This window comes from Martes martes, assembly GCF_963455335.1.
Source record: "Martes martes genome assembly, chromosome: 12".
Taxonomy (NCBI): Eukaryota; Metazoa; Chordata; class Mammalia; order Carnivora; family Mustelidae; genus Martes; species Martes martes.
Window position 1 is genome coordinate 86694609 of NC_137900.1, and position 25359 is coordinate 86719967.

The 25359-nt window shown below is 42.2% G+C and overlaps 1 protein-coding gene across 5 annotated transcripts in view; it reads right to left on the reverse strand.

The window, feature by feature from the left end:
• MAPKAP1 (MAPK associated protein 1) overlaps window positions 1-25359 on the reverse strand; it is a 243106-nt gene that overhangs the window by 37223 nt on the left and 180524 nt on the right. For all 5 annotated transcript variants that reach the window (XM_080820352.1, XM_080820349.1, XM_080820353.1 and 2 more), the window contains one exon: window positions 7635-7775. In XM_080820352.1, coding sequence (XP_080676478.1) covers window positions 7635-7775 — 141 coding nt within the window. The remainder of the gene's footprint in view (window positions 1-7634; window positions 7776-25359) is intronic.

The following is a 25359-nucleotide window of genomic DNA, read 5'->3' on the forward strand; positions in this document are numbered from 1 at the left end:
GCCAGGGTTTAAAAAGACCAGCTTTCCTGTCTCAATGCATTAAGTTTATATAGTGGGTATACTCACACTGTGATCAAATGCGTTACAGTATGAAAAGCACTGTCTCCCTTAGGGACCCAAAATAGAAAACAATATCATATTTTGGCCCAAACTATAATGAGACCCAGTAGAGCCTTACATTCTTGAGATCAAGTGGGTTACTAGGCCCAGAATCACTGGTTCCATTCAAGTGCTAACCATCTGAAACCTTTTGGGAACTACAGCTAAGAGCTGCCAATTCCAATGTGTGGTCAGTTAGGGACTGAGTGACAAGCCTGAGTGTACTTGACTAGGCCATTATCTTTGGAATGAAAACTAAGGGGTGGCCTGAACATGAATGAGACCATGAATGTACAGCTGAACTCAGCACAGCGCTCAGCACAAGGGTAGAGCCTACTGAAAGAGACCTGGGACCAATTCACCCAGTAACACCTGTCCCTGGATGAGAACTAAGGTCTCTCTGTAAAGAAGGCACTTACAAAGATTGTGTATTAGGGAAGTTAGTTTCCCAAACTAATATTCTCCTGGTAAACAGATACTTCAAGTGAGCTTACAGTATCCAGTTGGGATGCATATGCCATTTCCTAAGAGAATTTATGGTATCACTCGTAGAGGGGGGAAAGACGAGAGCTTCCTCCAGCTCAAATGCCAAGGGTGAGGGCATGCTAAAAGGAATACAGAACCTTGATGGACTCTCCCTTATCCTATCCACATTAATTTCTTTATGCCGGTGGCTCTCAACTTTTCCAATTCTCAAGGCTTTCTCAACCATCTGAGGAACCTGATACACTGTCAGTAATAATCCTGGATTATTCAACAGGTGTTCTCAAAAGGGTAGATCTGGGAGCGGGGAATTAGAGGAAGGTACACAGTTAGGAAAAACCTTGAGTTTCTGCCATTCCCTATCAGGGGATTTTCCCTCGACCCAATCACTGCATTAAGCACTTATGTAAAAAAAAAAAAAATTTTTTTTTCTGGAAGTAGTCTTGATAGTATTTGTCCTGCTCTTTCATAAGCTCATTAGTTCTTGTTAAGTTCTATTGCAAATTTTGGTTCAGAAAATGTCACAACAGGGACAGAACAATCATGTGATATTAGAATTGCCATCTTCCAATTTCAGTGGACCCAGGGATTTTGGAGCTAAGTGTGATGGATGTCTCTCGTGATCATTTTTGTGTATCTGAATGGAGGAGGGTATCTACTTAGTATTCAGTAAGAAAATGAAACAGAAATATGGAGGGAAAACCCATCCACTTGCTAAGAACCCTCATTTCCAGATTATGTAATTACTCGGACTATACTCTATAGGTACCCCAACTGGAAAATGACAGGGACAAGTATTTTATTCATAGAGCCACAGAGAGCACCAGAGTGAGGAGGAAAAAAAAAAAGTGCAGGCCACAGCTGTTTGCTTTCACTCATTTAGTCTCGCGTTAATGTGCTTTGTAAGGCTGCATATTGTATATTAAGAAACGGCACCGTAATGAAGTCTTCCCTGAGCGCTGGCTCGTAGGTATTGACTAGGGGGTTAAATAATAACTGCGATAGGACAGATAAGCCAGGGAAGACAATAGATGGCAAATACGCTGCCTCTCATCATGCTCAGGCCCAGGGCAGGCATTTTTAATCAATCACGGAGTTTCTTTATGTTGCCCTCAGACGCAGCTCCAGATGCCGCCTCAGCATAATGCTCTGGGCAGCCATGGCAAGCTTGCCTGGAGTCCGTTCACGAGATGAAACCTCTGCCTTCTCTATGATATGTGCTATTGTACTTGATATTTTTGATAAATAACTACTCGGATCACAAGTGTTATGATTATACATATGGATTGTTTTATGAAGAGATAGTGAAGGTAACCATGGAACCTTTCAGCAAGATTATTTTATGATACAGTCTTGATCGGCAAATCCTGCACACGATCTGTGTATCTTCTAGGGGATGATGTTAGGTTATATATGCAGTTACGACCCAGATGGAATTCATGCGGTATTACAGATTCAGTAACCTAAACCTTTGGTGCCAGGGGGAAGGTTTAACCTGACAGATGATAAGGTGAAGGGATCAAGTGAACACAGTGGCACAACTGTCAAAGCACTTCTCAGCCCGAGACCCTGCGTGGGGCACACCAGGCTGACCTGCCCAGTCAGTAAAAACAAGCCTTGGACAAGGGGATAAGAGGCAAGAAAGTCCTTTGGATACCGAGAGGCTGCATTTCCCAAGCCACACAATTAAGGGGAGATTCTGAGTTAGCTGATCTGGGATGAGGTCAGGGACTTGGTGATTCTGATATGCAGTCAGGGTTGCAATCACTGCCCTGATGCACTGTGTAAGTAGGAGGTATACGATGGTGGTATCTTGGTCCTCTCTGCTTTGTTTCTTATACGGGTTTCTGGCAGCCCCTTGGCTAGGGCATCATAATTCAGCTTCCCAACAAATACGGATAGTATACTCTGGGCTTCCTAGATTGTGGCTGGCATTCACCATCTGACCCTTTTAGTTTCATTTTCTCCAAACCCACTTTAAGCTGTCAGCCTTGGCATTTCTGGGCAGCACACATGTCCTAGTGTCTGACCCTATGGTCAGGCACATGGGATCAGACACATGGGAGATCACGTTAATGGAAATGACCTCAACTTGGTATAAGCTCAAACAAAGTCTACACTTACGGGCACCTGTACTTTCAGGCCCAACACAGAGAGGAAGCAGACAAGATGAAATAGTCCAAGAATGTTTCTGAGAAATAATGGGAATGGTCAGGCATGATGGTTTTATGTGGTAAACTTTCCAGGCTGACAGGGCAGGGATGGTGAATAGACTTCTACTTAAGAACCAGCTTCAACTGACTGCTAGCGATCATTCATAGGGCCGTATTAGAAAGGGTTCTGAGGTCAGGTCTGGGCCCAGAGGAAAGAGGTGCAGTGACTGATAATGTAAACGGAGCACGGGACAGCAGCACACGTGCTACACTGACACTGACCTCCAGAGGCTAGGGCAGGGGAAGAGGGAGGATGTGCAGCATTTTGGAACTGGCCAATAAGTAATCACTTCCTTTGTGAAGGCAAGTTATTAATGACTGAGGCATCCACGGCCTGATGGATTGGGCTTGTTGTACGGGACTGGGCTTCAGTCCCAGTTCTGTTACTGGGACTGGATATCCTGCTGTATATCCTGACGGCTGGGAGGGAGGGAAAGAAAGTTAGTGCTTATTAAGTAACAGCTGTGTGCCAATAAACACTAAATTCTCCGTATTCATCACATTACTTCATTTATTCCTCTAAGCCTTGTTTTTTTGAGTCATGAAATGGGAGTAATATCATCAGTGTTCTGTGTGGATTAAATAAGGTGATGGGGGGAACGTTGGCCGTACACTGCAAACTGTCCCAGAGGTACAGAGTGCTAGTGCGATGACAATATGCCTTCAAGGCATAACACAGTAGCTAGGTACAGGACTCAGGCTTAGGCAGTCTTGGGTTCTGATCCCAGCTTCATTAGTTAACAAGTAATTGTTCCCTATATCCTAGTTTCCTCATATAAGAAATGGAGATAATATCAGTACTACCCAATAATAGTGATAGGATTCTAGGAGGCAAGAATAAGAGTAATCAGCAAAGTGCCTGGCACATAGCAACATACACTTGACAGATAACTACTTTCAAAAATTGTGATTCTTCATGTTAATACTATTTCAAAAGATCAGGTCTTTGCCGTAAGTTTCACTAACGGACTCCAGTAAAGTTTTTCAATTCCTGAAATGTCTGGTGGAAAATCAGTTTAAGTCTGGGTCTTACAGATCCAAGTTTGAGTCCCTCCTCGCCTGACTTTCTCAGAAGCAGATGGCAGATGGTGAAACGGGAGCGCGGGCCATGACCACCCGGTCAGGAGACAAGCAGCTGTGATGGCCCCGCGGAGCTTGGGAATTCTGCTTGCTGCCGCGTGCTCCTACGTACCACTGACTCAGAGTGGATGGGCAGTTTTCTGTGGAATCAGCAGGGCTGCTGGGGAAATGCCGCACACAGACACTTACCACTTAGAAGAACTTGCCACAGGGGGCGAGGGAAATCTCTGCTCTGACTGACACAGGATGGATGAGAGGAGGAGACCATCCATCAGTGTCAGGAAAGATCTGAAGCACCTGGCTAGTCAGTTGAAATAAAATAAATTATTTACTGATCTCAGAACCCAGCTGCTCACTCAAATGCTCATAAAAGGTGCGCTGTTTGCTGCCCTGCACTTTACAGTAGATTCAGTTTCGGAAGGAAAGAATTCCTGGGTCACTCGGCAGGTCTTTGTTGTTGTTACTCTGAAAATGAAAGGGTGTTACCTGCTTTGCAGGGAGGGAGAGGGGGTCTAAAGTTGCATACGGAACTCATCTATGTGGCAGTAGGAGATGGGCTTATTTATTCACTGCCTGGTGTAGTACTCATGGGCGCCGTTTCTGTGATTGTCACAAAATTCTTTAGGACTAATGAATGAAATTTCTGTTTATAACGCTCAAGATTGAGCTTAGATTCGTAACTGAAACAAGTATTCTGACATTTGATTGTCTGGAAGTTCCTTGGAGCTGTGTCTCTCCACCAGAGGGTGCCATGTGTACCACTGGAAAGACCCAGAGGTGACTGGGGCCTGGCCTCTTGTCACACTTCTGAGAACTACTGCTCTAGGGAGAGACACCTGCATCACTCTCATCATCTGTTTCTACCTGACAAGGCTTCTCTACCGTAGCTACAAGTGAAACTTGGCCAAAAGAGCCACTACCTAACCCGACTGATGTGGTTAATTTCAAGATGGTAGACTAGGACAGAAAGCTGTAGGCAAAACAGGTCGACGGCGGCAACAATAGCAACACTAAGATGAGCTTCTATTCAGAATAGAGCTTCTGTGGGCCAAATACTCTTTTTTCTATCTTGAAAGGTAAATGTTGTAACTCCTGTTCTAGAGATGACAGAAACTACGACTGAAAGGAGAAGGCATTTTTCCAAGGTGACACTGCAGGCAAGTGATAATGCGGGGATTTAAACCCAGTCCTGACTACAGACGAGGGCTGTTCCCCGAGATCCTTTTGTGGCCCTTTTCCTTTAAGCGAATACACATGTCAGAATCTGATGAATTAAAGTTTGGCTTTTTGCCTTTGGAAATAATGTGTGGGAAAGGAGCCGGTGATCTTGATTATCTTTCCAAAGCGCTGCTTTTTTTTACTTTGGGAATTCGTGGACTTACTGATGATGTTCACCTGGGAAAATTCCTGCCTTGGATTCTGGCTGCGGCTGGGCTACTTACTGGGTTTCCTAAAGCTAGACTCACTCACTCCTTTGTTCCTGGGAAGGTACTATAGGAAACACAAACTAGACATCTGCACAGAACTCTTATTTTAGTAACTTCTATTAGAAATATACAGCACAAAGTGCACGGTCCTAAGAGTGTCTATAACTTGATTTTTCCACAAAGTCCACACATGCATGTAATCAGTGCCCAGATCAAGAAATGAAACCTTACCAGCATCCCCAGACTCCCCTGCAATCACCACAGCCTCCTCTCCCCACAGATAACCACCATCATTACTTCTGCACAATAGATTATTGTGTATTTTTGGAAGGCATTTACACTCACCACTATAGCTCCAACATTATTTTTGTGTATTTCTAAACATTATATAGTAGAATAATACAGTATGGACCTTTCCCCCTGTTCTGAATCTGGCTTCTTTTTGAGCAGCCTCATTATTTTTATTCCTATGAGAAGAACCAGGAAAAGTAGCCCCAGGAAGAAAGACACTAAAGATTTTTATGTTTTAAGAATCAACATTATAAATAAGTTGGTTTTTTTTTTAACCATTTTAGATATTTAGCATTTTGTTTGTTTTTGTGAGGAGGCTGAAACAGGTCCAGAAAGGAGAAAGGTGGGTTCTGTGGTTTTGGTTCAAAGTTCCTGGGTGCTAACTCATCCGGTTAGTCTGTTAGAACCACCATAATCCTAGCAGCTGGTGTTTACTGAGGCCTTGCTACGGGCCAGGTACCTTCTTAAGTACTCTGCATGTGTGACGACACTTCATTCCCATAAGTACCACATCTGTGAGACAGGGACTATTGTCTTCAGTTTACCAACGAGGAAAGTGAGGCTCTGAACCATCGGCCTGTGGTGATGCAGCTAATAAAGGAGTCGGGGTTTGAACCCCAGCTTCTAGCTCCAGAGTCTGTCCACTGCATGTTCCACTAACGGCTCCCATTTCCAGAAAGTCTGCCACCTGCCAGGCCCTGTGCGGAGTGCTTCATGCGGCCCATCTGACTTGCTCTGCTAGGCAACCTGAAGAAGTTGGTGCTACGGATACTCCTGTGTAGACACAATGCAATCAAGGCTTGGCGAGCTGAAGTCACTTGCCCAATGCAGCTGGCTACTGGCAGAGCCACGATTCAGAGCTGCTGCGAGTCTGGTGCCCCGTCTGACTTACTCAGCTCTCCTGTCAGCGTGCGTCAAGCTCCAGGCAGTGAGGTTGGGGAGGAATTATTTGTAGAGGTTTTTTTTTTTTTTTTTTAAATTTGCAGAGATTTCTGAGGCTTATTACAAATTAGCCACACTAACACCAACACTGCAAAAGCCTTTATTATGAGACACAAAGAGAGCCTCTATAAGAAACCTATCATCAGCGGGCCTCAGAGCTGGAGTGCAAACCTCCGCCCTTCACACACAGGCAGACGAGGCCTGAGAAGGGGCAATGTGGCAGAGGCTGGTGGCAGAGCCAGGGTATAGGTCAGCTCCCTGACTAAGCCTGGCACCCACGCCTGCTACCCGCTCCTCCCAGTGTCCTTTCGTAGGCATCAGGTGCACTTAAGTCGGCCAGACCAGCATTCTGCTCCCAACACCACCACCTACCTGCTGTGTGAGCTCGGGCATCAGACGTTACCTCTCTGGCACCTCATTTACCTGCTTTGCTAGATGGTGAAAGTATAAATACCTACCTTTGTGGTAGCTCAGTAGTGTATGTGAAGCACTTAGCATGGTGCCTAATACACAGTATGTACCTATAAATGACAGCCGTGACCATGATGATGCTGTAATACTGACTACTGTGACACTTTTTTTACTCCCGTTATGTGTCAGTCAAAACAGAAATTTAGCACTTAATTGGAACAAATTAATCCAAATATTAATTGAAAGTTAATTCTGGATTATTTGCTGAAGATCCAAATATAACTTCTAAGATCATTAAAAAGCTTCCTGAATAAAGGCATGAATGAATAAGCAATGAATTCACCTGAGCAAAAAAAGGCAAGTGGCAAAGCTACAGAGCAGTTCTAAGGATAGCATGTAAGAGAATTACAGAATGGTAAGAATTATGGGACTTCACAGAAGTCAATCAGTTTGAAAAGAGTCTCAAGTTAGCTCTATTTCTAATCTGCTTCATAAAAAAGAAGACAAGACAGAGCACTCAGGTGGGGGAAAAGGAGGTACTTTACATTTCACTGTTTAAACATTTTCTCTGAAAACAAATTACCATTAGTCATTCAGGTCACGTAAAAGCTGGATCTTGTTTCTTTTCCCGTTTCTATGCTGACCACTGATACAAAGGGCCCCGTCCCTCATCACTTCATGCACTTACCTAACTGGACATCGGTCGTGAATCGTAGTCTGTGGATCATGCTGACTTTGAACGACTTGTAATGGTGGCTGCTAAGCATATCCTGTACTGTAGCTATGTCAATTTGTGAATCTTCCTCAAAAACTCCGTCTGCCCTTGAACCTGGGGAGGAAAAAACACTTTAACACATAAAGATACATGAGGCTTGGCAAATGGTGTCTGCTTAAAATGCTTTGGGATAAATTAAAATAATATGGGCTATTTAATTTGGAGAAGAAAAGGCTGAGCGATGACTTAATAATGCCATTCCAGTAAACAGAGAATGGTAGCATATTCATCATTCAACAATTAATTCCACAAACACTGCCTATTCTATGGCAGGCCCTTGGCTGGGCAGCAGGGATACGCAAGGATAGAAAGACTGCTGCTTGCCAGAAGCTCTCCATCTCCACGAGAGTAAGTTCAAAGCACAAAAGCATGGGCGGTCACACTTCTTGTTTCTTTTCCTCATAATAATTTTTCCAATCATAAAAGTAATCCACGCTCTTGAAGAATTCTTGCGCTTTCCAAGATTCTCAAACTGTTCATTGATTTCCCGTCTTGTGCCCCACAGTCTCCACTGGTGCGGGCAAGAGTCTGCTCCCGCTTGTAACAGTCTCCTCACTGGCCTTCTGGGCACCAGGCACTCTGTGCAATCTAGCCACCGCAGGACTTTCGGATTCATACAGCTTTCTGAAGCTTTGATCATTTATTCACTTGCTCGATGTCTAGGGAGAGCTTTGTGCTTGCTCAGTACTCTGATACATGAGACTGGGGACAAATAAGAAGGCTGGTGCTCGAAAATCCTCCCTGGCTTCGAATGGCCTCCTGGATGGGGCACTGTTTCCAACCAAGCAACGAAGGCTGCCCATAATCTGGCTGAGACATAATTTTTCAATTTTACATTGTCATTTCTCATCCACACCTTCTTGTAGCGCCTCCCAAACTCCTCAGACTGCACACAAATCCAGGTTTTTCTATTTCTGGGCCTTTGCTCATGTGGTAGCCTAGAACGTCCCTTCCAACCTTAACCTGTACTTGCCAAAACTCCACCCAGGGCAGCTCCAACTCCGCCTCCTTCTGAATCCCATAGCAGTTGGTTTATACTGGACCCTGGAGCCAGGCAGACCCAGGTTCAATTTCCAGCTCTGCCTCTAACTTGCTATATGATACCGGGCAAGTGTCTTTCTCTCTCTGAACCCCAGTTTTTACCATGCACAGAATGCCAAAATGTATTTGAAGACTCTAACACATAATACACTTAATAAAAGAGCAGTCATGATTATTTTTAGTTTCTGATGACTTTACATTGAACTCATTTATTAGGAATTGTGAATTTGGTTTCCAAACCCTACAATTACTCCCAGCTAGAATGACTCCAGCCCCTCCAATAATGTTCTCCTCACAATGAAGACACAGCCTCACCTGCACTGGGTCATTCACTCAATGCCATCCACTGAATGGCATGGCCATTCACTGGGCCTGTGATACGGTCCCATTTTTGAGTATTTGTGCATATTGTCCTCTCTGCCCAGGTCACCCTTCCCCCCACTTCACTCTCTCCTGACCTGTATCTCCAGGTCTCCTCCCTGTTCTTCCTGAAGAGCTTAGATCAAGTGACACTCCAGGGAAAGCTTCTCTGACCCTGGGCCCCCAAGTCCAGCACAGCTCCTTTTACCACTGCACCCAGCATTTTCCTGCAGAATGCTGTCACAGCTGATCATTATCTGTCTCTGCCCCAAGAGGGCAGGCAGAGTGACTGTTTTACTCGCCATTATAGCCTAGACCCTGCTAGTGCTACCACGCCCAGAATAAAACAAGTGCTTGATGAAAATTTACTGGATGAGTATGAGCTGCCGTGTCCACAGGAAGGTGTAGATCAGAGAGGCTGAGTGACTTAACGAACATCATATCGCTAGGATCAGAAGAGTTACACTCAACATCTGTAAGGGACATTAGGTAGCCTTGCTACCTTTCTTTGGACACCTGTAATTTTGGACAGAGGCGTCATGGTCGCAAGCACTTCTATCTTCTGGGTAATGTCCATCTCTTAAACCAAGATGCTGGCTAGAATTTCCAGAGTTTCAAATAATCATTCACCTTCCCCAATACATACTTTACTGAAATAGAACTGCAAAGATGTTTATTTCTATTTTCAGAACCTTTTAAATCGGAGAACTGTGGAGAATTTTGGTGAGATATTAAAATCCTTTCATATTTTAAAAATCAGTTAAAGCCATCTTATCTGAGAAAACGCCATTATTAGATACAACTCACCTCAAGAACTTCTGTTTTCTTTACTAATTAGTATTTTCTAAATATTGCAGGTATTTGATTTGGAAAGGGGTAACAGCTCATTATGCTAAAATGCCAATTACTAAAAAAAAAAAAAAACCCACATTTAAGAGTTTTACATTTTATGATGTTGGATTAAAACCAATTTAAAAATTACTATAACGTGACATATAATTTTTTACTGAGCAATTTCAATGCCAGCTGCTAATAAAGCATCTTAGCTGTAAATGATAATTCAGATGCTTTTAGATAAAGTGGTGCATAAATATGGCTGGAAATTGATTTAGCTTCTTACAGAAGCTACTGAAGAATGACATATTTTGTTTAATACACCAGCTAATGTAGTCCTAAAAGCTCAAACAAGTGCCAGTTTTCACTCCTAAATTTGCTGTGGGAGATTAATGAAAACTTTATATTTTGCTGAAATGTTAATAATGGGCAGATGAGATGATAGGATTTTAGTAGAGGTCTTAAAGCTATGGAATAACCAGCAAGGCTTGTCAATTTCCTTATATTAATTTTGTTCAAGACTTATATAGCTGGAGCTGGCTCAACACACTAATGCTTCTTGCATTGACCTTCTACTCTCCAACAGTGTAAATTCATATCCCATTTGGGGATTTAAGCCCCCCTGATACTTGGGTAAGTCCTGAGCCTTGCCCCAGATGACAAGGGCTGTATTTGCATTAGAAGAGCAACAACACCTGGGGGAGTAGGAAGCGAACGGATACTCCTGTGTTCACCTCCAGTATGTGCTGCCCACCCTCAAGCAGGTCATCTGCTGAACTTCTGGTCTCGGAGTTACACAGCCATTTTTCAAAGTAGGCTCAGGAGTGCCACTGCTTGGAGGGGGCATGTGTACACGTATAGATCAGTCAGCCATATAACCTGCAACTACTCTCCCCATGCCACTGGGATGCTAGACTATGGAGGCACGCTGGTGAGGATAAGACAGGGTTCCTGATCTTTGGAAGCTTACAGATTTGGTATTAGGAACACAAAGAAAACAGTACGAGGCAGAAGTGGTGCACACAACAGACACTTTATATCTAAAAAACATCTGAAGCAGAGTAGTGTATCAAAAGCATGTTTTGGACTAGAAAAGTTCAAAGACTTTGCATGTATGCCTTCACTGTTTGTATACCTTCCAGAAAGGAGTGAACCCAACCATACATAGGCACAATACCATTTGCATGTTAAAATTATTACTGTATATCAACTTCACATTTAAAAACCCACTTCTGTTAGAGAAGACATTTTTATCTATTTAAGGTAAAAAAAAAAAAAGAGAACCAGAATGTTTTAGAAATAAACATATTAAAAAAAAAAAAAACTCCCAAACTGTTAATTTAATTGAAACATAACCCTTTGGTATTTTGTTAAATGAGCAATTAAAAAGGTCACAAGCAATTAAATGAAACAAAAGCCACACTGTGTTCATCTACATTAATGCTGAACTCGGTCTCCTCCTGAATGACAAGATAAATTGTAATGGTGCCTTCAAAGACTTCACAATGTATTTTGTCAAAGTCGGGAGTGTTAATGTCTCTATGTGCCATGGATTACCATAATGTATCGTGTCAAAATGCTCGAGCTGCAATAACTCAAAGATGTATTGTGATAGATCAAATTTTGGGGTGGGGCCTAAAAGTGACTTGAGCACCAATGTGCTCAGATGGACTGACACCAGGCTCCAGAAGAATGACAAAAAGCCCATTTGCAATTTGTAAAGGTTTGTGGGACAAAATCTAAGCGAGCAAGGAGCCTAGCTATTGAAAGGAGAGAATGAGAAAGGAGGAAACAGGAATGGCACCTATCTTAATGGCAAAGTCAGGCTTTGGCAAGAGGGGGTTGAGGGAAGGAGGAGGCAGGCAACGTCTAGGCCCTGCAGCAAAGAAAGAAAGAGGAGGTGCTGAGGGTGCCTAGGGCTGGGAAGTGGCCTTGGGACTTAACACTGGAAAGAATCTGGCACATAAGAGTTCAGAGATGTAGGTTCAAATCTTTTTTTTTTTTTTTTTTTTTAATTTTTTTTTATTTTAATAAACATATAATGTATTTTTATCCCCAGGGGTACAGGTCTGTGAATCGTCTGGTTTACACATTTCACAGCACTCATCATAGCACATACCCTCCCCAATGTCCATTTCCCCACCACCCTCTCCCATCCCCCTTCCCCCCCGCAACCCTCAAGATGTAGGTTCAAATCTTAACTCTGACATCAAGGGTCAAGAGTGGGTCAAACCTTACCCAAGATTCCATTAAAAAAAAAAAAAAGATTTTATTTATTTATTTGACAGAGAGAGACATAGCAAGAGAGGGAACACAAGCAGCAGGAGTGGGAGAGGGAGAAGCAGGCTTCCCACCGAGCAGGGAGCCGAATGTGGTGCTCAATCCCAGGACCCAGGGATTGTGACCTGAGCTGAAGGCAGACGCTTAACGACTGAGCCACCCAGGTGCCCCTAAGATTCCATTTTGGGGAAGAGAGAGAACTGGGACAAAACTGTTGAACTTGAGTCCGCATTCCTTCCACTGTGCTTCTCCTTCCCATCTCACCACCTTCCTACAGGCAGCAGCAAGGAGACAGAGGGGTAGGTAACTGTAAGCTCTGAGTGAGGCGTTCTCCAAGTACAGTCCAGGACCCAGTGGAGGGGTGATGCCTAAGAAGCATTCCAGGGGTCCATTATCTCAATATTAACAGTAAGACATTATCGGCCCTTTTCATGCCTATTATCTTATAAGGGCACAAAGTAATAACAAGTGCACAAGTTCAATGATAACAATTCTGATTCCACATTGCAACTAACCTTTAAGAATCAATCACTTGAGCTTTGGTATATTAAGGAAAATTAATATCCACTATTTCTGAAAAGGCTGTTGAAATACTCCTACCTTTCCAACCACATATCTATGTTAGGCCAAATTTTCTTCATATACTACAACTGAAACAATATATTATAGCAGACTGAATGCAGTAGATATGAAAATCAAGATGCCTTCTATAAAGCCAGACGTTATAGAAATCTGCAAAAGTATATATATAAAACAGAGCTCACTGGTTCAGGTGATTAGCCAATGATTTATCTTCCTGATGGAACAAAAATAAGTGCTCTTAAGAGAAAGAAAATGGAAAACAAAAGAAAATATAGCTATTTTTCATAAAAATTTGTTAACAAGTAATGGATTTATTATTACTTTTTAATGAATTCATAAATATTTAAAATTTTCTCAGTTTTTATTCCCAATAAGTAGATATAACCCAATAAACAAAAGCTCTTTGGGGTCCTTAATAATTTTTAGGAGTGTAAAGAGGTCTAAGACCAAGAAGCTTGAGAGCCACTGCCTTTATTGGTCCTTATGCTGTGCGTGGATGTCTATCTAGACAATCATTATGAGATACGGAAGTACAGTTACAGCTGTGTATGTGCAACACACCTGAAAACAAACACAAACAGAAAGCAGGGACACACATTACAAGAATAACAGGCTTGTTGTCAGGTGATCAGACCAAGGCTAATTATAATTAATACTGTTCTACGTTTAAAAAGTGTTTTTGTGTATGTGATTTCACTGAAACTGAGGGAGACACTTACAGGTACATACACGACCTCCTTTCAGACAAATGGGCACTAATCATTAAATCAAAGCTAAGATGAACTCACTGCATGCTACCGGCAAATGTCTTATGTTCATAGATACAAATCACACAGGACTTCGAACTTCATTTTATGGTTCAGTAACTCTTAGACCAAGTCAAAAAGCTTGAATGTAGTTTTAAGTTAAAGCAACTTCAATTTCCCTTCCCCAAAAAGATCTATGCCAACTCCAGGACTCAACCAGAAGACGATGGCCTTTGTTACAACCTCACCTTTAAACTCTCTATAGCTCGATAATATGGTTGACTGATCCTAGCAGGTTCACAAATAGTCACTCAGCACCAACCACAGCTGTGGGACTGTGTTAGTGCTTCGGGAACACAGGAGGATGGCAGGATTCCCAGACTATGGAAAGGGGACAGGCAATCCAGGGTGGGAAAAACCTGAAGTCCATAAAGTGGGAGCAAGTGTTTGCATTTGGTTGGAGCAAAGAGTGTGTGAAGGGGAATAGTGGAAAATAAAATGGTCAGAGGTGGAGGGGTTTCAATTCTTCAAAGGCGGAGACATTATCCATGTCAGGGCCTGGCACACAATAAAATACTGCTGTACAAATAACAGACTAAAGGAAGAGGAAATAGAGGCGCTTAGGTGGCTTAGTTGGTTAAGGGTCGACTCTTGATTTCAGCTCAGGTCATGCTCTCAGGTCCTAGGATCAAGCCCTGTGTCAGGCTCTGTTCTGATCAGAGAGTAGTCTGCTTGAGGATTCTCTCTCCTCTCTCCCCCTGCTCATGGGCATGCTCCTCCCTCTCCCATCTCTCAAAAAATAAATCTAAAAATAAATAAATAAATGAATGAATGAATAGGAAATAAACCATCTTCTGCCCTACTCTATCTTTTTTTCCTCCCCCTACATGGGGCTTGAACTCACAACCCCGAGATCAAGAGTCACATGCTCCACCGAATGAGCCAGCTACGCACCCCTGCCCTGCTCTATCTTGAGGCCTTATTGCTGTTGCCCACATGGAACAGTCCCTGCTTCAGCTAAACTGGACTGTGCTCAGGTTATACCATTTGGCCAGAATGTCCCTCCCACTTTTTAAAATGTATACACTTCAAGGTCTAGTCTAGAATCTTCCCTGATCCCTCCCCTGAAACCCTGTAGTTCTGATAAACACCTGTACTCCCCTTCTAGACAATGAGCTCCTTTGAGAGCAGAAACGTTCTGTCCTACAGAGCACATAGTAGATGTTCAAGCTTGATGCAACACAGGTTAACCCGAATTTGGGGGCGCCTGGGTGGCTCTACGCATCTGTCCTCGGCTCCGGTCATGATCTCAGAGTCCTGGGATTGAGCCCTGTGTCGGGCTTCCTGCTCGGTGGGAAGCCTGCTTCTCCCTGTCTCACTCCCCCTGCTTGTGCTCCCTCTCTTGCTGTGTCTCTTTCAAATAAATAAATAAAATCTTAACAAAACAAAACAAAACAACAGTACCCGAGATCATTCCTGTATTTACCTTGGTTAATAGAACCTGATACACCGTTACTAGTTTTCCATTCAGATAAACCACCAAACTGGGATTCTGCCTCAACAACTACAAGGGCAGCTAACATTTACTGAGTGTTTACCGTATGCCAGACACCATGCTCAGCACTTTAAATATGCTATCTCATTTAATTTCCCCAATGCCCTTTTGTTGCCTATTATTATCCCCTTTTTTACAGGTGAGAAAAATGACGCTTAGAATGTCATCCCGTTAGCACAGCCGTACAAGTAGCACAGGCTGGAGCTAGGAACTGAACCCATGCCTGTCTAATTCCAAAAATGTGCCCTGAATCACCACATAATGCTTTGGTTAAAAATGTCCCTTTGATGGGCTGCGAGTGTCCAAATCCATGGGCCAAAACAGTATCTAAGGAGAACACAATTATGTCTGGCCTTGCCAGAACAAAGAATCGGGGATAAAACCTAATTCTCTTCACTCTGTCTGTAAGACTCAAAGCTGGCTGCGTAAGTGAGTCGAGGAGGAAAACTCTCCCTTTGCTTTCTACATCCATCACATCTTTTTTTTCCAAAGGCCTTTTAAGTCCCTAAAGCCTCATAAGCCCCAAACTTCTCTTCTATTAAACACTTCCCTTTGGCTACTAGTCATTTTTTGCTGGTCTCTAAAAAACAATCAATAGGTGATATAGTATAACACACACACACACACGCGTGCGCACACACGCCCTCTGCGGTAATCTCGCCAAAGCCGTCAGGATCACACGGTAGGATATGCCCTTCACTGAACGCTCCATGCTACAACCAGGGTAGGGATCCTTGCTGTCAGGGCCTAATTGATTAAACTCTCGGAGTCAGAGCCTTTCCACAGGGAGATTTCAGACCCTCAATAAATCAGGGTAATCTTGTTTTATGAGGTGATCAGAAAGAAACAGTTTCCGGTTTGTAGAATTTCTAAAAAGAGCAGAACACGGAACCAGGGCCTCTAGGCTCTGCTTTCTAGACCCTGCGCATCCCTCAGTCTTCACTTCCAGCACTCTCAGCCTTACTCATTTCACTCCACTTCATTCATTCATTCCCAAACCGGTCAAGCTCCTTCTCAAGGCCTTCAGATGAGCAGTCCCTTAGACCGGGAACTTCCTTCCCTTACTTACTGACTACCTCCTTTTTCTTCTTCCTCAAGAAAGCCTTCTCCTCCTCCGACAGCTCCAGACACCTGCTAGCTACTCTTTTATACCCTCTGTAGCACCACCTATCACAAGTGTGGGCTCCATGATGTGGGGCTCCGCTCTACCGTGTCAGCAGAGTGACTGGCCTAGAGGACGACACCATCACTGCTTAGGGGATGAATAAACAAATGTGTGCCAAGAATGAAACCAACCACCCTTTAGAGGATTAAGCATGACCAGCCAAGGGTCTGAACCACTGGTCCATCACAGCTTTGCTCACGAGTTAGGCTGATGACAGAATTCCCATCACTTTCTCTTCCTCCAATGTATCTTTGTTACTGTTGAAAACACAGTAAAAGGAGCCTGAGCAGTTTTGACAATTTACATGACAAAATACCTGAGAACTGTAATATTTGATCAACACTGAGGTCTCTCTCTCTCTCTCTCTGACTCCAGAGTCAGAGACTGAGGGCACATAAGCTAGAAGGACCCCATCTTCCATCAGGGAGTCACTGCAGAAATGTCACCTGAGGCATTACCAAGCCATCAGTCAGGGGCAGCAGAGTGGATTCTGGGGCCAGGAGCCTACGAGAGGGATGCAAATCCTTGTGCCCTCACTTAAAGCCCATACAGGGTTTGTGGCTCGTCAAACATGTTTCCTTACTGCTCTAATGTACCAGTGTATCGCTTAATGAAAGTTCTTAATTGTAATTCAATTAATTACATACACAGAGTCCCCAATTACATTTTCCAATAAGACATTGGCTGTGGTACAGGTCTAAATGCACTTAACCAATTTCAATATATTAAGACCAATTTCCCTTGAATACTAATTACTACCGAATGATAAAATGAAAAGGGGGGAACTTTCAAGAAAAGGGGAGAGCGAAAAATGCAATTCATGTTGAATTTTTCAGCTCACAGAGACTGCAATTCAGACATTCATTACTGAAGAAGTAGGTGTGGACAGGGCACGAGTTTGTCTCTGGTACAGGTCAGCACTGGTTTGGGCCCAAGGTACCACCAACCCCTTGGTGCTGGCCATTGCCAAAAGGGGCCTGTGGGAAGTCTAAGAGCTAGTGGGAAAACAGGAAGAACAGGGAGGGAAAAGGCATCACATCCAGGCACAGACTAGCTGTGGTGTCTCAGGCACACAGACAGACAAATCCTGGGCCTGGCCAACACTTGCCTGTGCATACACATCACTGTGCTCTTAGTACACACATTCTCTTCTAATCCTCCTAACAGCCCTACAGGATAGGGATTACCACCATATTTTACAGATGGGAAAAAGAAGTTCACAGAGAAGGACTTGTCCAAGGTCACAGTGTGCCTGCAAATGCCACACCTTGTGCACTACAACACATTACCAACCAGTTCACATTAACCAGAAAGCAAGAGGTGCAAACACACAGGTATTCCTACATTGGGGACAATGTTTCTGTTTCATTTAAATTCTGTTAGCATGCCACAAAGCAGGGAGCCGTCACCCGTATCTACGAGGAAAAACCTCCACCCGTTCAAAAATTCCCTATAGTTGAACACTTTCCCCCGACCAAAGTCAGAAACATAACTGGCTTTCGGCAGTAATTCAACTGAAAATCCAAACCATGAACACCACAGGTCATTTCTATTTGTAAACAGAGTTTATTTGCACGATCACATTTTCTTCTGCACTTGAAGACTGCTGTTGTGCTATATAATAAAAGAGGCTTAAAGCCTTGGTATTTAAGTCACATGATAGAAATTGGAGAGATTAGTAATCTGTAGCTGAAGAAAGCCTCCAGAAGCCAAATGGAACCACCAGGGAGTCTCCAGGGCTGGCACAGAGCACACACAGGAGGAGGGATCAGCCCACTATGAATAAGCACCGTGAAGAGGAACTAGAAACACATCAGGATTAGCAAACAGTCATTCACTGCCTATGGTTGCTTCCCGCCTTCCTCTTTATTTAGTATTATTGGGGGAGGGGGGAGGTAATGGGTTGGGGGCGTAGCCCAAGTACCTCCAAGAAGAAACATATGGGTATAGACGCTCACCCAAATCCCAAATTGTTTTTAAAAGCTTTCATGTACTTGTCCCCTGGAGCCCTAGTGAGAAGCCTGCTGATGCCAGGGATTTGGGAGGCTCACTCCATCCAGGGTAATGAACCATACCTGGCCACAGGCACCAGGATGGTCCCTGCCCTGGGGAGGTGGTCACAACCAGTGTGGGGGTGGTCAATCCGTCCAGTGGCATCACTGTTCAGACTGAGGTAAGGAGAAACTCTTCCTGGGTACAGGAAGCTACCTCCTCTTCTGGTCTTTAAGGGGAAACTAAAAGAGCTGGAAGAGGCCTCCCACAGACTGAGACCCAGAGATACTCTCCTCTGCCACAGGCCCACTTATCTAGGTGACTGTCCACCTTGAGTTCAGTAAGGCACTGAAATAAGGAAGATCTCCTTGAAAAGGAAAGGAGACTAAAGGAGGTTGACCTGCTGTCTGGAGAACCGAAGACTCTTTATATGGCAACTTCTACTAGGAAATAAAATAATCAGATTCAATTGTTGCACTAGACTCACTGCACAGAAGACCCAGTTTTTCAGCCCCCACCCCTCATTATTAGTCATGCAATCACTTGCAAATCACCTCTCAAAGCCTAGTTTCTTCTATAAAATAAAGATGATGAGCACAACGGCCTAAAAGGTCATTACAATGATAGTTCTTGTATCTCATTTAATCCTCAAAAAACCCTTGTGAAATAGATTCAACCACCTCCATTTTCAGAGGAAACTAAGGTTCAGAGAAGTGACATGGTTTGTCTGATGTCAAAGGCTGCGGAGGCATAGTGTTTTTAAAGCACTATGCTGAACTACAAGGGCAGACTCTCGAGTGATCAAACAGTAAAGACACACGGTCTGACATTTTGTTGGTATTCCATAAAGCCAGTTTAATTTCAGGCCTGTTTTCCTGATGATGGAAAATTCCTGAGTTTCTCTCTTAAAGTTGTGCAAAGAATAAGTTGGTTCACGCTGCGTTTTTCTGCTAAGGACCTGGACAGTCTACCTAGGTGTGATCAGTGGGTAAGAGAAAAGGTCACTGGTAACATTTGGCACAAAGGAAAGTGAGGCTCAGTTTGATGCCAGAATTTATATAGATGCTTAGACAAGAATGGAAGTCTTCTACCATTACATCCTCTCCATAATGTACTCATGCCTTCTTCTGGTCTGATTCCAGCTTCTGGCAGACAGTTGGCTGAAGGATGAGGTAGATTATCAGACAAGAATCCAAACTGGAAAGCTCAAGGACCTTGGCTTGTCATTTTCTTATTTAGGCCAAGATCCAAGCACAAATGTTAGCTCTCAGTCCCTAGGCAGAAATTCTTGTCATGTCAGCATCATTAGCAAGCTTCTCTCTCACAGTATATAAGACAATTGTCATCACAATTCTTAGGATTGAAAATTTAGGTTATTTCATCAACAGTCTCACGGTGGGCTTTGGAATCAGACAGCTGACTTAGAATTCTGGTTCTATCACTGGCTAGCTAACTTTGCACAAGTCACAACTGCTCTCCACAATTAGAATAGTATCTTATTAGGGTAGTTGAGAAAATTACAAGAGAGCGTTTGCAAAATGTCTAGCATGATGCCTTACAAAAGAAGGCCTGAATAAGTAATTTAGGAAACACCTTTTGATGTGGTTGATATAAAAAATTATGACCAGGGGCGCCTGGGTGGCTCAGTGGGTTAAGCCTCTGCCTTCGGCTCAGGTCATGATCCCAGGGTCCTGGGATCGAGCCCCACATCGGGCTCTCTGCTCAGCAGGGAGCCTACTTCCTCTCTCTCTGCCTGCCTCTCTGCCTCCTTGTGATCTCTGTCAAGTAAATAAATAAAATCTTTGAAGAAGAAAAAAAAATTATGACTATCCCTCCTTGGAAGAAAAACAAAAAGGCTTATATCCATCCTTGTGGCAGTGTTCTCAATCAAATGGTTTTACTTATAAGGTGCACATCTCTTCTGGGGCACCAAAGCACATTTTCTGGAAAGTACCCTGCTTCTAAGTTCTCTGGTCTTGTGACACAGACTTACAGATCTGCCTCCCCTTCCTTCCTCCCTTCTGTATCAGTTCCCCCCACCACACACCTCAGGTGTATAATTCCTACAGGTCTATAATTCCAGACCTCCACATCTGTGGCCCAACTGCTCTGTCAGCCACAAAATACTGTTCATTATTTATTAATTATAGTTAACATTTATTGAGTGCTTATTATGTGCCAGGCACCATTCTAAGAGCTTTATGATTATTAAAACTCACTGAATCCTGTCAATCTTGTGAAGGCAGATAAACTACCCAAGAGAGGTTAAGTAAATTGTCCAAGGTCACACAGCCAGTAAGTGACAGGCCCAGAATGTGAACCGAGGCAATCTGGCTCAATAGCATATTCTCTTACACACTGCATAATAGATGCTCCTAATTTACTTCACCTCCAAAATGGCTTTATGGACTGCAAGCTTGGCCTGATCAAACATATCAACAGAAGCAAAAAAAAATTCTGTTTCTGAAATATTTTTGTCTTCAATCCAACTTCTTAATATATAGCTATGGGAGAACAATATTTGTTTCATTGGAATTTCTACTTAAAATTAAACAAAAGATTAAAAAACCTTCTCTAGAAAAGGAATAAATTGCTTTTATAATCTACTTCTATTTTACAAATATTAGTAATAATAATAACTGATCCTAAACCACTGACTGCCTTGTGCCCTTTGTAAATGCTGGTAAGGTTACGATCATAGTGATTTTGACTCAGAGTGAGACAACTGGAATTTCTTGCATGTCTTTTAAGATGGGGATGCTGAGGCTCACAGATGTCACACAAGTTATTAAGACTATGCTCGTGCTTAGAAGTGAAGTGAGAACAAGAGCCAAGGTTTCAAAGCTTTATCTACCAATCCTTACAGTGCCTTTTTCCTAGGACGAGAGATAGCCCTCATCTTTATAAACAAACAACAAAACAAACAAAAATGAAAATGAAAAAAAAAAACTAATTTGAAATCATAGTATATTATGAAATACCGTGGCATGGTTAAAAAAAGAAAGAGGTGAATTTATGTGTGGAGTGGCATGTGGACTGATGTGGAATAATCTCTACACTGTATTGTTAAAGTGATAAAAGAAAGAGCGCCTGGGTGGCTCTGTCAGTCAGTTAAGCATCTGCCTTCGGCTCAGATTACGATCCTAGGGTCCTGGGATCAAGTCCCGCATCAGGCTCCCTGTACAGCAGGGAGCCTGCTTCTCCCTCTGCCCTTTCCCCCTGCTTATTCTTTCTCTCTCTGGCAAATAATTAAATAAAATAAAATCAAAAGGATAAAAGAAAAATGAGCACTCTAATGGTAAGTTTGCTACCATTTGCTTCTAAGTAGGGGGAAGTATAAATGTGTGTGAACACTGTGTATGCGTGAGCATATACATGCCTGTGGGGGGTACAGTCACATCCTTATACAGAGTATGCTTGCATATACACAGATGATCCCTGGAAAGATATGGAAGAAACTGGGAACAACTGTTGTCTCTGGAGGGAGAATTAAGGGAGAGAAGAGAGACGAAGTTTTCACTACAGACACTTTGTTATCTGAGCAATTTTTTTTAACATGAATAAGTATCATGTTGTGTCCAAATACTTAGTAAAAGTATTTTACTTTTTTACTTAAAAAAGTGTCCAAATACTTAGTAAAATGCTAAGAAACAGCACTTCATCTTAATCAGAGGACAATCAACATTCTGAAATAGAATCCACTACAGAGTTCCTGTCTGTGAATTAGAGTCCCCAGTTTGCTTTAGAGGAGAGTCTTTAAAGAATGAAAGAACATGACAGGGAGAGAGGGATTACCCATTTAAATCAGGTTAAAAAAAAATTAGATAAACAAGTTGCAAAGGGTGTGTTGTTATAATTCTCCCTTGGGTGTGATGTGGTGTAGTACTATACATGGTTTGAGATTTCAAGTATCATAAGGATTGTTAAATTAAGAGCTTCTCTTACATATATATTTTTAAAGATTTTATTTATTTATTTGACAGAGAGAGAGAGAGAGAGAGAGAGAGAGGGAGAGACAGGCAGGCAGAGGGAGAGGGAGTGGGAGAGGCTGTCTCCCCACTGAACAGAGAGCCTGATGCAGGGCTTGATCCCAGGTTCCTGGTATCCTGACCTGAGCCGAAGGCAGATGCTTAACTGACTAACTGAGCTACCCAGGTGCCCCAAGAGCTACTCTTATTATGTAATATTTATCTAAAGTTAAGTAAAGTAAACTTAACTTTAAAGTTTAGTTAAGTAAACTTAACTTTACTATTTATTTCTTCTTCTTAGAAAGTCATGCATGCTCATTATAGAAACTCTGGAAAGTGTAAGTAAAGTATAAAGGGGAAGGAAAATTAATTACCCAGAATATTGCCAACCAGAGACAACCACTATTAATATTTTGGCATTTCCTTTTATTCTTTTTGTTTGTTTTATTTTTACATAGTTGATATTAGTCTGTATGTGTTATTTTGCTTCCTTGGTATTTATCCTCCTTAATATTACATCAAAACTTACTTCTCCCATTGTGAAAACTCTCAGTAAACACAACTTATAATGGCTGGATAACATTCTACATCTCCTGAGATGATTATCCTTTCAATCTGTTATTGTGGCAAATTATCTTGACTTTTTTTTTTTTTTTTTTAAAGTAGGCTCCATGCCCAGTGTGTGGCTCGAACTTCCAACCATGAGATCAAGACCTGACTTGAGATCAAGAGTTGGATGCTCAACCAACTAAGCCACCCAGGCAACCCTTGACCGGGTTTTTCTAAAGTCACACTAACCTTGTGCTCTTCGAATAAACCCAACTTGGGGGCGCGCCTGGGTGGCTCAGTGGGTTAAGCCTCTGCCTTCGGCTCAGGTCATGATCTCAGGGTCCTGGGATCGAGCCCCGCATCGGGCTCTCTGCTCAATGGGGAGCCTGCTTCCCCCCCTCTTTCTGCCTGCCTCTCTGCCTACTTGTGTTCACTCACTCTCTGTCAAATAAATAAAATCTTTAAAAAAAAAACCCCCAAACCCCAACTTGGGAATGCTGTATTATTCCCTTAATATAATACTGGATTCAGTCTAATATTTTGTTTAGGATATTTGTATCTATTTAAATTTTCTTTGTTGCATAGTATTTATTAGGGTTTGGTAACAAGACTGAGATAGTCTCTTAAAATGAAATGGAGAGTGTCACTTCTTTTTCTAGTCTTTGGAATAGCTGATGTAAGTAAGACTGGAGTTACTTATTCCTTAAGTGTTTGATACAACTAGCCAGTGAAATCATCTGGGCCAGATTTTCCTTTGTGGGAAGGTTTTTAATTGTGAATTCAATTTTCAAAATAGTTGTGAGTATACTCAAGTTTTCTATTTCTTCTTGTGTCAATTTTGGTAAGTTGAGTTTTTTTTTTCTTTTTAAGGACTTTGTACTTTTCATCTACATTTTCACAATTTTTGGTATGGAGGCTTTCCAAAATAATTCCTATTACCTGTTTATTAACTGCAGATCCTTGATAAGCATACCTCCTTTTTATTTTATTACCATTTGTTTCTGTTATTTCTTCCTTGTCTTTGATCTATTTCATCAGAGGTTTAGTAATTCATTAATGTTTTCCAAGAACTAATTTTTGGTTTTGATGTCCCTAAATCTTCTATTTCCTTAATTTATGCTCTTTATTGCTTCCTTCCTTTTATTCTCTTTACAGTTCTTTATTTGGTTTCTTTTCTAATTTCTCGAACTAAATGCTTATAAGCTTATCACTTTTTGGCCTTTCTTCTTTTGTAATATATGAATTTGAATGCTATAAAATTTCCTTTGAATACAGCAGTCCTCAAATTTGGATGATGTCAGGGTAAAATTGTTCCTAGGCATTGATCTCAGTTCTTTTGGTTCAATCTTCTCCCACATATAGACCATATTTTTTATCTTGTGCTTTCTGATGACTTTAGGGTGATGATTTATATTTTTTAATCAGCTTTTTAAGTTACCTTCAGTGGGAGAATTTATTCAAATTACTTGGTCTGCCTTTACCAAATGGTGATGTGATGTGCTCTGCACAATTTTCCAATATAGGGATATACCTTAAGTTATCTAACTACTCTTCTAGTGTTAGATAATATAAATATCTAACAACTCTCAATATACACATATATTTATTGCATTTCAGATTTTTTTTCTCCTAAAGACAGATTTCCATAAGCAGAAATACTGGGGAAAACATTTTTAGGTCTCTAGATACTTTTGCAGTTACATTAACTTGCACTAGTCACTGGTATTTGAATATGCCTATTTCTTCCCAGCAGTAAGGACTCTTTTTGAACTACTCAGCTTATTTGACAGGTGAAAAGTATCCCACTGTTGCTCTAAAATGTTTTTGTCTTACATTGTTGATAGGGATAAACATTTTTTGTTTACTACTTACTTGAATTTTTTATACCGTTTGGGAATCCAATTGATTTTTATTTCTCTGTATATTTATGTAAGATATTCATAACTGGCTGTAGACTGTGGGGATACCAACCTTCTGTCTTCAAGAATTTGCTGCTAAATGCAAAGATCAGGGACACCTGGGTGGCTCAGTTGGTTAAGTGACTGTCTTCGGCTCAGGTCATGATTAGGGAGTCCCAGTATTGAGTCCCGCATTGGGCTCCCTGCTCAGCAGGGAGTCAGCTTCTTCCTCTGACCCTCCCCCCTCTCACGCTCTCTCTCTCAAATAAGTAAATAAAATCTTTGAAAAAAATTAATGCAAGGATCATGTTTTACCATCCCGGCGAAATTTCTGCATGCCTCTCCAGCAGAGGCTGTCAGGGCCTCGCGTCAGTGAGTAGTAAGCTGGTCTTGCTTAGAGGGTCAGTGGCATGACTAAAAACTGCCATTCATTCACTCATTCAATCTATATTGACTAAGCTCCTACAGTACTGACCTACAGTGGACGATGAGTGAATATTTGCTGAAATAATGAGGGACAACCTGCATGGGTCAAGGACACCCTCATAGACCTGACAACCTAGTTGGGGGACAGACATCAAATGATCATTGAAAAAAATATATAATCATAAGCCAAAATATATATAATGAAGAAAAAGTAGTCTACTCTATGACCAAACAGAATAGGA